General features: G+C 39.8%; 1 protein-coding gene across 1 annotated transcript; it reads right to left on the bottom strand.

Moving 5' to 3' along the window:
* Nucleotides 1-908: 908 nt before the first annotated feature.
* On the bottom strand, nucleotides 909-12,484 carry LOC125497404 (putative disease resistance protein RGA4). The gene is made up of 2 exons (XM_048644152.1): nucleotides 11,012-12,484; nucleotides 909-3,485 (listed from the first exon to the last, which is right to left on the bottom strand). The coding sequence occupies exons 1-2, from the start codon at nucleotides 11,640-11,642 to the stop codon at nucleotides 1,072-1,074; spliced, it is 3,045 nt and encodes a 1,014-aa protein (XP_048500109.1). The 5' UTR covers nucleotides 11,643-12,484; the 3' UTR covers nucleotides 909-1,071.
* Between the last annotated feature and the right edge of the window lie 294 nt (nucleotides 12,485-12,778).

Below are 12,778 nucleotides of genomic sequence, written 5' to 3'. Positions count from 1 at the left end.
GGTATGACCTCTAGACATAAGACATGCATGCAATGATCATTGCACCTCCATTGTCTCTATGTCTGTATATAACTTGTGCTTTAACTACCAATAGTCATCGCAAGAGCACTTCGCATGATTTAAGGTGTGGAAATGAAACCGATCTCGGACAATGATTTATCAGACAAAAAACAAGAGAGATGGCTCTCAAAGCCAAGTGACAGTCCTCACAAGTCCTGAGTATTCTGATTACACTCATAATTCGACACGTAATTGCTAACTTCTCACTGTGCAAAGAATCAGCTTGCTCTTTATCTTCCTCATCCAAGGCAAATGTAACCATGTTTCTATTAGTACTGGTATATCTAATATCCCAACTTCGCCTTGTTCAAAAACTTCATCAAGTTTTTCCTGAATCTCCACAATTCGCGGATGTAACTGATCATCTACATCGAATTCCTGAGTAACAACACCATCCACTTCCAAGTCTTCAATCCAACTCCAATCAAGTTCTCATGCATTCCTTCTCTTACCCAATTGCTTCCTCATGGAAACAACAGTCTCCCCTGTACCAGTATAAGCATATAAAGTTGACAGCAAAAACTCGGCCACTTGAATCAAGTTGGTGAAAAATGATTCAAGATCTGCTCACCCAGAGAAATGTTGTGATGAGTTCTACACCCACTAAACAAAGCCCTCCATATAGAAGATGAATTTGATGGTCTGTTCATCAGCCATCTTGCGAGACTTTGATGGCCATGTCTCCAAGGTGAAGTGCAGCTGAGCTTAAAGTGTCCACTCTTTATCCAATAAAAAGCTGATTAATGCTGGAGCCATTAAAATTGTCCTACAAGACATAAGGTTCAAGATATCCCATAGTATAAATGAACAGCATAAATAATCACATTTTCTATCAGAGCTCATTAGCATTTGGTAATGATAAGAGTCTTATTACTATGGTCTTTCACCATCTACAAAAATGAACTGATGAATATCAGCATTAGCAAAAAAGTGAAGAATTACTAGTGATTAATCATGAGGATGCAATTAGTGAAATATCTCTTTTCTTAAAATCTACAATCTACAAATATTTTAATACAGAAGAACCGTCAAAAGATCTGTAGATATGCTCAACTTAGGACATTGGAAAGGATTCGTGAAGAATCCACGAAATCTCGAGGCTCGCAGCATGGAATTTCTGGAAGGTAAGCATATTAGATTCTCCATTTGCTGAAGATGTACAATTTCCAAACATGTGAGATTTCCCAGCCAACTTGGTAGAGTTTTCAAGCTACCAAAGCTGCCTATGCCGAGTGTTTGAAGCTCAGTAAAATGGCTAAGTTGGTTAGGTAGATTTCCTACGCTAGACCAGCCTATCAAAGACAGTTTTTGAAGGGATTTGGTGAGCCCACAAGAATCACTTATGTCTGGGAACGGAAAAAAGTCGAGCTCTCTACATAATGGACCAATGTCCAGTTCTGCGAGATTACCAAGATTAGCAAATCCCTCAGGCAGCCTAGTCAGTCTTGCACAGTTATGTATTTCCAAACTGCGCAGATTGGTTAAGGGCTCTATATTAGGTAAATCTTCAATAAGAGGGCATCTTCCTATCTTCAATATTTCAATAGATTCCATGGTGTGCAAATCTGGAAAAGATGTTAGATTATCACAGCCCCAGACAACCAATACCTTCAGAGACGGAAAGATAAGAGACGCTGGCAGCCGCTTGAGATTACGGCAGTAGTAAACTTTCATCTCTACAAGATTGCAAAGATGTGGCCCTCTTGAAGGTCTCATCTCCATCAACCACGACGGTGCTACTTGGCCATTATAGTACCAAATGTTAAGGAACTTTAGATTTTCATGAGGCAGCAGCTCTTCGAGCACCTCTTCAGAGTTTGTGAGGGAACTAGCATTGTAGGACCATGTTAGATCTAAGTGCTGAATGTTTGCTTTAGTCATCAAGCTTGCCTTTTTCGCTTCTTCCCTGCTTGAAACATGTTCAAGATACCAAAGTGCCAAGCTTCCCCTGATGTTATTCAAAGAGCTTATGTCACTGATTCTCATACCCCACTTTTGATGCTGGTCAAGCCTTTGTGATGTTTTTGTATTGGCTTCCAATAGTATGCACAGGGAAAAGTCTTTAAAAGAATATCTATTGGTGCAAATACATCTTAAGTTGACAAGTTTACCTAGTTCTTTGGGCAGTGTAGGATATGTAGAAAAGTATCGCACTCTGAAACATAAATGCCTCAAGGTCTGTAAATGGTAGAGCTCACCAACTGAAGAAGGCAACTCCATAATGTCATTTTCAGATATATCTAGGTACCTCAAATGCTTGAAGCACCCAATCGAATCAGGCAATTTAAATAGACCAGCATCTACTAGACTTAAGACCCGTAGGCACTTCGCATGCATCAGCAGATTGTTGAGCTTTCCAATGTATAAAGATTCAAACATTACTGTGCGTAGCTTCTCCTTCAGTTTTGGGGTAGGAGACTCTTCAGTTAGAAAACACACATGGCGAACATCAGAGGAAATCTTGGTCATATTAACGATTCCTGAAAGTGTCAAGTACTCTTGTCTTGCAACAGCCTTTGCAAGAGCATGGACAACATCATGCATCTTACACCTTTCTACCCTGCCATTTTTATCGAACTCCACATCCTGCAAAAAGGAGTTGTTTAACAAAATATTGAAATATTCGTTACCGGTCTTCTCCATTTTATCATATGGCTGCAAGAAGCCCTGGGCCATCCAAAGTTGGATCAAGTATTCCCTTCTAATAGTGGCATCCTCTGGGAAAATAGCACAATAAACAAAACATTTTTTTACTGCTGCAGATGGTAAATAACTGAAGCTTAAGTGCAGAGAAGGCAAGATTCCATTGTTATCTTCCAACTTCCACAGCTCACTTTCTTCAATGTCCTTCCACTCTTCCAAAGACCTGTGCCTTAATAAATCCCCCAAAACATTTATAGCTAAAGGGATGCCTCCACACTTTAAGACCATCTTTTTTGCTCTAGCCACATCTTTGATATGTTGTACTCTTTGCTGGAATAGGGACCAGCTGTCAATGAAGTTTAGGCCCTTTAGTTGATAAATAAGAGATCCATTCGGAGTTGTCAAAGCTTGAACGCCATTATGTATCTGCATGGTCGCAATTACCTGGGAACTGCGAGATGTAGCTAGAACTGTTGTTCCTCTAGACCCACCAATATCTAGCAACATGCTACGGAAGGATTCCCATACACTTAATATTGTATCCCAGACATCATCTAGCACCAGTAGATATCTTTTTCCTCTCAACTTAATTTCAAGTTTAGCTACCATTGCTTGATAACTTGACCTTGTAGATGTTTCGTCATCAACGAGTTCAACCATTTTTTCCAAAATTCCCTTCACCTCAAAATCATGGGATACACACACCCATATTCTTTTGTAGAAATGCTTTTTTACTTCATCTCTGTCAAATATTCGCTTGGACAAAGCTGTCTTTCCAAGGCCTGTTACAAATTGGTAGCATATCACAAGAAACTTCAATGTCACAAATGAGGAATCAGGAAAAAAAGAAGTTATCACCTAATCATTTTCTGTTGGTCCATACTGAAGTTATGGAACAAATAAGTCAACATTCTAAAACCTCAATACACATAAACAATGACATTGTCTTTATTTCTTTGGAAAGCACTTCAATTTTCCACTCCTATTTCTTATGCATACTGTAATTCTTCCTATCATCAAACGTGACCATAATATTGGACAAAAAATAATAGATCATCAGATTTCTTTGCATCAAAAAGATTCAAATAGATCTAGAGTATTATAAAACAGAATTCAATTATTTAAGCAAACAAAAGAAGGGTCTTTTAAAGGGCCCATTAAGGGGAGAGAAACAAAGACGATTTCGACTAGTGTCAAAAGCCCCAAGTATGATGGACTTATTATTTGCTATCTGAAGAAGATTTGGATGTGAATCTGCTGATTAGGTTGATGTTTTAACATCCTTAATCCTAAGATAGGCTTATTATGTGCTTTCAAGAAGATGTAGATGTAATTGGTGATGATGAAACAGCCTTGATTCTTAGAAGGGAGCACTTGTCAGCTGCTAATACTATGTCTTAACCCCGATACCAAAGATGGATGGAGACTGAGAGATAGAGAAATAATATTGTCCTGATAGCATGTTAGAATTCAATTTTGTATTGAAAATCATTGCTAAAACACTATGAACTATTAAGATTCGACTGCAGAATTTGGTGGGAATATTGCAAACAGCATTTGGTCAAGGATGGTCATAAACATACGGTACCCTGATTGCATATGAAATCGTGCACTGGCTCAATAAACAAAAGAAGCTACATTATTTGGTAAAACTCGACGACAGTAAGCTGATACTGAATATATCTGGACCATTTGGATCCTTCAAACTATTGAAGATGGATGGAAAACAATAGATCAGCCTTTTTTATAACAGCTATAGCCTCAGTACCAATTCATTTTTATAAGGTTCTCCAACTTGACCATAAAAAAGAATTGACATGTGGATCTGTATTCTATTCCTTTACACTCAATTCTGAAACTTTTTACTCATTGACTAGACTGACGAGAATGGAAAAAAAAGAAAGGTTCAAAAAGCTTATTATCATCTTGGCGTTGCAACTTGTTGATGACACCAGGTGTTTTGTTCAAAGAAAAAACACCAATGGAAGGTTGTTTTCATTTGCTCTTGTTTGGATGCACTCAAAAGTGTATTGAAGTAATACTAAACAAACATGAATGCCTCAAAGTTTCGTACAAGTATCTCGGGCGCCTGGGTGCATACTGCTAAAGATCAGGATATGCTAGCATCATGCAAAAAATGGTCTCAATAAGACAAGAACAGGGAGGCTTACTTCCATTCCCTGTGTTCAGCTACAGATTCAATAAGATGAGTGCTAAATAGTGTGATACTCTAGAAGAATTCACCCTACAGAGGATGTTTTAATTTCTAGAAGAATACACAGAAACAAAAAAAGATTGCAGAATATATATATAAAAAACAAAAGAGAAAGAGGAGATTACTACCCTTTGACCAGATAGATACAGGTAATATTTGGGAAAGCTTTGGAACTAGGACTGGGTCACACTTGCTGTTAGGGGTGTGCAGTTTTGGACCGGGACCAGAATCCCAAGTTTTCATGGACCTGAGTCTTGCTAACAGTCACGCTGCTTCCTTTGTACATAACCTTTAGTGTTATCTACAAAGAAAGTTTACATTGACTAGTAGATTATCCTCTTTTAGTAAAAAAGTTCCTCTTTACAGATAACCTTCTTTAGTTGAGCTTGTCCGCAGCAACAGAAACTTCATGTTGACTATGAAAACTTTGATATTTGCATCAAGGTTTAGTTTCAGAGATGAGGAATAGAGGAGAGAAACGCAGGCAGACTATTTTTGTATTGCAATCTGTTCTCTATTACAATACATTCCCTCTGATATATATAGCCTAGAGAGAGAAGAAATAAGACCCTGGGATCAGTCCCACTACTAGCACCTGATCCTAGGTGGTGTGTGCACTACAGACAAAAGCAGCAGATACCTAGTACAATTAGTACAACAGTACTGATTACAAAAATGCCAGTAGGAATAATCATCAGAGAGTAGTGGAGGCTTGTTATTATCATGGACAAAAGAGGTGGTCCTGCATTTCTTTTCTTCACTCCTCCTCAAGCTAAGAGCTATTGGAGAGAGCTCCTAGCTTGGACATCAGATGAGTATGTTGAGCAATGGTGAGAGGTTTGGTGAAGACATCAGCAGCTTGCTCAGTGGTAGGGACATATTGAGTAGCAATGCAACCTTCTGTGATTTTGTCTCTAATAAAATGACAATCAAGTTCTACATGTTTGGTTCTGTCATGATGAACAGGATTGGCAGCTATAGAAAGAGCTGCCTTGTTGTCACAGTGCAACACAGTAGGAGGTAAATGCCTGAGGCCCAGATCTTTGAGTAATTGAGCTATCCATGTGACTTCGCATGCAGTGAGAGCCATGGCTCTATACTCAGCCTCAGCTGAGGATCTGGCCACCACAGGTTGCTTTTTTGATCTCCATGAGAGGGGAGAGTTGCCTAGGAGTATACAAAACCCAGTAGTGGACCTTCTAGTCATGGGACAGCCAGCCCAATCACTGTCACAGTATGCTGTGAGGTGGGCTCCTGAGCTAGAGGCCAAGAGAATGCCCTGTCCTAGGGAATGATTGATGTATCTGAGTATTCTTTTGGCAGCCTGCATATGCACTGTGGTGGGCTTGTGCATGAATTGACTCAAGATGTGGACAGCATAGGTGATATCTGGTCGAGTGATTGTGAGGTAGATAAGTCTACCAACCAGTCTTTGGTATTCAGTGAGGGAAGGAAGAGGATCCCCCATATCAGCAGTAAGTTTCAGGTTAGCTTCCAATGGTAATCTCACTGGCTTGGAGTGATGCATACCATACTCTTTCACAAGATCAGTGGCATATTTCTTTTGAGATAAGAAGAAACCAGCAGGGGACCTGTCTATTTCAATCCCAAGAAAGTATCTGATGGCACCCAAGTCCTTCATGTGAAAAGCAGATGACAAGTAATTTTTGACTTGAGTGATGACATGTTCATCATTGCCTGCAATGAGCAGGTCATCCACATAGATCAAGATAACAACAAAGGCCTGGGTAGTTTGATAGGTGAATAGGGAGTAATCAGTTTTAGACTGTTGGAACCCATAGTCCCTGAGAGATGAAGAGAGTTTAGAAAACCACTGGCGAGGGGCCTGTTTAAGCCCATAGAGTGATTTTTTTAGTTGACACACTTGGTTTGTGAGGTTTTTTGGTGAGGATGAGCAGCTGGTATCTACTGAAATTCTGTTATTCATAGCAGTATACCCAGGAGGGAGTTGCATGTACACAGTCTCCAGCAAGTCTCCATGAAGGAAGGCATTTTTGACATCCATTTGGATGACATGCCAGCCTTCTATAGCTGCTACTGCCAGTAGGGATCTCACAGTAGTGAGCTTGGCAACAGGGGCAAAGGTTTCTTGGTAATCTATGCCATATTGTTGCCTACACCCTAGCACAACAAGCCTAGCCTTGTGTCTCTCAATGGTACCATCTGGATTGTGTTTTGTTTTGAAGATCCATTTACAGCCTATGGCTTTCTTGCCATGTGGGAGGGTAGTTATGGCCCAGGTGTCATTAAGTTCTAGAGCCTGGAGCTCCTCATTCATGGCAGAGACCCAATGAGGATGTTTGACAGCATCTTTAAAGTGAGTGGGGTCAGTAATTTGAGTGGAATGAGAGAGGAATGCAGCAAACTCAGGATGAATGTGAGTAGTAGCAAGGTTGGCTATGTGGGTAGTATTTGTGTTGTGAGAAGAGTGTGAGTGAAGATTAGTGACATAGTCATCTAACCAAGTAGGCTGTTTGTGTAATCTTGTAGATCTCCTGGGAGGAGGAGGAGGAGGAGGAGATGTTTGAATGGGTGAGTTGAGTGTGGGAGAGTCAGTTGGGTTGTCAGGTGGGGTTGTTCTGGGTGCAGGAGATCTTACTGGTGAGGTAGGAGGTGTGTCTGTGCTTTGATCTATAAGATCATCAAAGTCATGTTGGGTGTTTTGTGAAGTGTGGGTAGGCATATCAACTGGGAGAGGGTGTTTATATGAGGCTGAGTGAGTATTGTAGGGAAAAATGTGCTCATGGAATTTCACATCTCTGGATGTGAATGTTTGTTTGGTGAGAAGATTGAGCAAGGTGTACCCTTTTTTGTTCATGGGATACCCTAGGAACACACAGGGAACACCCCTAGGTTTGAATTTGTCTTTGTGAGAGGTAGGGTTATAAGCTAATGCTAAGCATCCAAAGGTCTTCATCAAGGTATAATCAGGTTTTTTTTCAAATACCAGCTCATAAGGTGTTTTATTGTTGATGGCAACTGATGGCAGTCTATTTGTGATGTAAGTGGCAGTGAGAACACAATCACCCCAATAACATAGGGGCAAACCAGCTTGGAACCTGAGGGCTCTTGCCATCTCCAAGACATTTCTATGCTTTCTTTCACACCTCCCATTTTGTTGAGGCCTATCCACACATGTGGTTTGGTGTGTTATGCCTAGGTCTCCAAAGAACCTCTTGCAATGCTCATCATCAAATTCAAGAGCATTATCGGATCTCACTACTTTCACTTGAGCTTGAAATTGGTTTTGCACAAATAAGACAAACTTCCTAATTGCACCATAAGCTTCAGATTTCAGCTTGAGCAACTGAACCCAGGTTGCCCTAGACAGATCATCTACAATAGTTAAGAAGTACCTGTATGTCTCTTTGGTTTGGACCTTGTATGGCCCCCATATATCAATGTGTATCAAGTCAAACTTTTTCTTAGCACATGATGTACTAGGAGAGTAGGGCAATTTAGTAAATTTAGCAAGAGGACAAGTCAAACAAATATCATGCTGATTTTTGCAAATATGAGAAATACAACCAGTTTTGTAAATTCTCTCCATAGGAGCATGTCCCAATCTGTTATGCCACAAGTTACATTCACTGATATTAGCTACATTACAGCTAGCATTCTCCTGAAACAATGCATTGTTAGCTAATTGTGAATCAACTTGACTGACTTGATTCATCATTGGCTCAATATTTCCCTGGCCTTCATTTTTCCTTCCTGATTCTACCAAGTAAAAAAGGCCACCAGCAGCTTTTCCAACAGCCTTAGTTGTCTGTGTAGCAGAGTCCTGGATCACACACAATCCAGGCACAAATTTTACTCTACAATCACTGTCCTGTATCAGTTTACTCACAGATAACAAGCTATGGTGGAATTCAGGAATATATAACACATGTTTTAGTTTCAGATTGTTTTGAAGGTTTACATCACCAATGTGAGTTATTTCCAAGGTTTTCCCATTTGGCAAATGTATTTTGGGTTTACCCTTGGTAGGTATAGGTCTTTCAAGGTGATGTATGTTACCAGTCATGTGGTCACTGGCCCCTGAGTCAATGATCCAGTTATTCATGCTTTTAGAGGCTATATTGCAAGATATCATACCTGCAAAATTTTGATCTAGCTCCTCCTCAGTGTCATATCCAGCTTTGGAAGACTTAGAGCCTGAAGGAACCAGCTTCAAGAGCTGTTCAAGCTGAGTGGCAGTGAGAGACACACTCTCATCAAATGTGTTAGCATTTGCAGCTAACTTGTGCCCTTGGTTCGATTTGTTCCATCTTCCTGTGCCTACCACTTCCTTGTTTCTTTGCTGCTGCTTCTTGTATTGAGGGTGAGTTTTGGGAAATCCAACTATTTTCCAACATTCTTCAGCAGAGTGATTTTTCCTTCCACACACTGTGCAACCAGCCCCAGATTCAATGTTTCTCCTTCCAGGTTTAGCTTCTCCTCCTCTACTATACATAGCAGCAACATCCGGTTCAATCTTCACCTTTTTCAGGGTTTCTCTTTGTGCTTCTTCCTGAAGTAAGGTTCCACAAGCTACTTCCACACTTGGTAAAGGAGATTGCATGAGAATGTGGCTTCTCTGAGGTGCATATTCCTCATCAAGACCATTCAGAAATTGGAACAAATGTTGTTCCTCTTTCTGTCTATTCATGGCTTGAATAAACTCATTCACCTCAGGGCTCATCTGGGTAAGCGCAGGAAGAAGGTTCAAACCTTCTATTTCTTCCCACAGAGCACTCATCTCAGTGTGATACTCACTTATGGGCCTTTCATTTTGCTTCAGTTCATATACATCTCTGCTTAGTTTATACTTCCTAGCACCATTTGTCTGAGAATACCTCACTTCCAGTTGTTTCCATACTTCTCTTGCTGTGCTCAGGAATAGAGTAGACCTTTTGATGGTCTCACTCATTGAACCCATCAGCCAAGCAATTACCATACTGTTGCAGGTATCCCACTGCTCAGCTTTAGCATCATCTTCAGCTTCTCTCTTTATCACTCCAGTCACAAACCCCAACTTTCTTTTAGATGCTAGAACAATCTCCATTGATCTTCTCCATTCTCTATAATTCCCAGCTCCTGTTAGTTTCTCCACTGAGACAGAACTTTGTCCATCGGAGGGATGCAGGTACAAAGGGTTTTGGATGTCAGACAGTTTTGCCATTGAGAGGGAAGGATTCTAGGAAGGAATTATTCCGGTTGAAGAGGGACTTGATGAAGAGGGCAGAAGGTAGGATACAAAGGTAAAGAAGGAAGTTTATTTGAGGTTCAGAAAAATGGTTTCACTAGGGGAGGCTCTGATACCATGAAAACTTTGATATTTGCATCAAGGTTTAGTTTCAGAGATGAGGAATAGAGGAGAGAAACGCAGGCAGACTATTTTTGTATTGCAATCTGTTCTCTATTACAATACATTCCCTCTGATATATATAGCCTAGAGAGAGAAGAAATAAGACCCTGGGATCAGTCCCACTACTAGCACCTGATCCTAGGTGTGTGTGTGCACTACAGACAAAAGCAGCAGATACCTAGTACAATTAGTACAACAGTACTGATTACAAAAATGCCAGTAGGAATAATCATCAGAGAGTAGTGGAGGCTTGTTATTATCATGGACAAAAGAGGTGGTCCTGCATTTCTTTTCTTCAAGTAGATTGGATAATTCAACTAAAGAAGATTTGCTATGGACATATAGAATGAAAATTCGCTATGGAGGACTTTTTCACTTGGAAAGTTAGCAACTTTTCTCACTGCAAGGCCTTGTGTTAGCCCCTCAAAAAAGATTTAGAGGACCTTATCACTGCAAGGCCATTTGATTGAATCTTTCACTGAATAGTCCCTGAACATGTATGTTATGTTTAAACATAATGCCCCAACCATACTTCAATATTTTGTTAAAATTTCCTCTACTATGCCTACTAAAACACTAAGTTTCAACTAGTTATAGCATCTTAATTTGGCAGCAATACGCAATACTAGTAGCATATATAATGGGACAGAACTAAGTGATGATAATTGATAATGTGAAAGTGCAAAAACAGTTAAGAGGCGTTGTAATAAGTAATATCTCACCTGCCATTCCAACGATTCCGACCACATTCAGATCTCTGTCAGCATTCCCAGGGTAACACAATGTCCTCAGTATATTGGCTTCGTCTTGATCCCTTCCAATGAGCCCCCGGCCAGCGACTAATTCTCGCTGGACCTTCAGTTGTACATCTTCCAATACAGGCACATTTCTGCTAGGACCTCCTACTAAATCAACTGGTTTTATGCCAAGCACTTGAGCATCTTTAAAAACATCTTCTATACAACCCATCAAGTGCTTCACTCTATGACCCATTTGAAAGCTAAACACAATTGGATTACTACTTAAATTGAAGAAAAATCGAAGCTTTTTCCCCAACTGGGACTGATTTTTAAACTTCAATCTTCGCTTAAGAGCTTCATATGCAAGCTCATCAAGCAAGTCATCAGCTTCATAGGCCACATTTTTCACTTTACTAAGCCAATCATCAACTAAAGGATTATTAATTCTCTTATCAGCAGCACCACTTAAGAGCATATGAATCCTCTTCAGCTTATTCTCAAGCTCTACAAAATCCTTTTTGGAGTTCCACGAAAGCTTGACCTCTTCGGCTGCGCGACCAAGCACTCCTGTGAGGACTGCCATAGCTGCTTCAGCGATAAAGCTTTCAGCCATTAGTTTGTTTGATAAGGGGGAAAGAGAAAAGAGAAGTGTGAATGATTAATGAGTACCAATCTGAATTGCTGATATACTGCTACTCTCTTACTTGCAGTGTTTTTGTAATTATTCTTGCTTTCTTTTGTAGTGATAATTGAGATTGAGAACTCCGCTTTTATTTAGTTGTTCCACTTTTTTACACTATTTACATAACCCACTTCGACATAAAATCATGTAAGATATTGTTGGATTTGTCACAGTTGCGCATTGGCAAGTGTAAAAGTCGTGGTGGAACCACAAAATAAATACAAGGGGAGTAGTACAACCTGATGCTGTTTTCCATTGACTTGAATGAGAACGCCTCTTATTGGGCTGCAAATTGCAATCCCATTTGACCAGGAGTGAAGTACTCGAGAATACATCTCGGACTTGGTCAGACATTTCGTCGAACAAGTAGTGGGCATTACCCATGTTTTCAAGAAACATACAAAATATTGATTCGACTACACCAAAATTAAGTCAAACTATCTGAAAACCGAATTTAATTAACATCAAGTATAATTGTTTTACTATTCGCCGGACAACTATAATAATATTGAAGAACTGGTTGAAGAATTGATAACATGTAATTAAATGAAAGGATTAGTTTAGAAGTTAAGAATGGATCTGCTTAACTGCTTAAGCTGTGGCTAGAGCCTAGAGGGAGAGGAGGAGGAAGAAGACTGCGTTGTTTTACGGTCGAGAGATGTGATAAGAAGGTATCTACTATCTAGCGGGAAGTTCGGTTAGAAGATTTGGAGTAATAAAAAATGGGAAATTCGTCCGGGTACCCTCTGCTTTGGCCCTCTATTTTTGTTTTTCGGTTTTTTCACCAGGTAGGTAGGTACCTTTTAGGTTTGACGAAATATATTACTTCCTCTGTTTCATAATATAGTGTTCACTTCTTATTTTTCACAAGAATTAAGGAAAATGGAAAGAGTTTTAGGATTTCACAAAAATATATATTTAAGTAAATGTTTATTGGTTATTTTTTTTTTCTTCTTTTCCCTCTAAAATAAAATGAAAGAGCAATAAATATACCTTGGAATGGTGTAAAACAATAAATAGGGGCACATATCTCTATTATATAAAGGAGGGGGGAGCTATGGTGTCCT

Source organism: Beta vulgaris, chromosome 5 (genome assembly GCF_026745355.1).
Source record: "Beta vulgaris subsp. vulgaris cultivar EL10 chromosome 5, EL10.2, whole genome shotgun sequence".
NCBI lineage: Eukaryota > Viridiplantae > Streptophyta > Magnoliopsida > Caryophyllales > Amaranthaceae > Beta > Beta vulgaris.
This window is presented reverse-complemented; position numbering and strand designations above follow the sequence as displayed.

Bases quoted from the DNA above. Each gene is read 5' to 3' on its own strand.
- LOC125497404 (XM_048644152.1), bottom strand. From the start codon at position 11,642: ATGGCTGAAAGCTTTATCGCTGAAGCAGCTATGGCAGTCCTCACAGGA. The intron at 3,486-11,011 runs GTGAGATATTAC...AATTTGTAACAG, and splicing joins CGGAATCGTTGGAATGGCAG to GCCTTGGAAAGACAGCTTTG.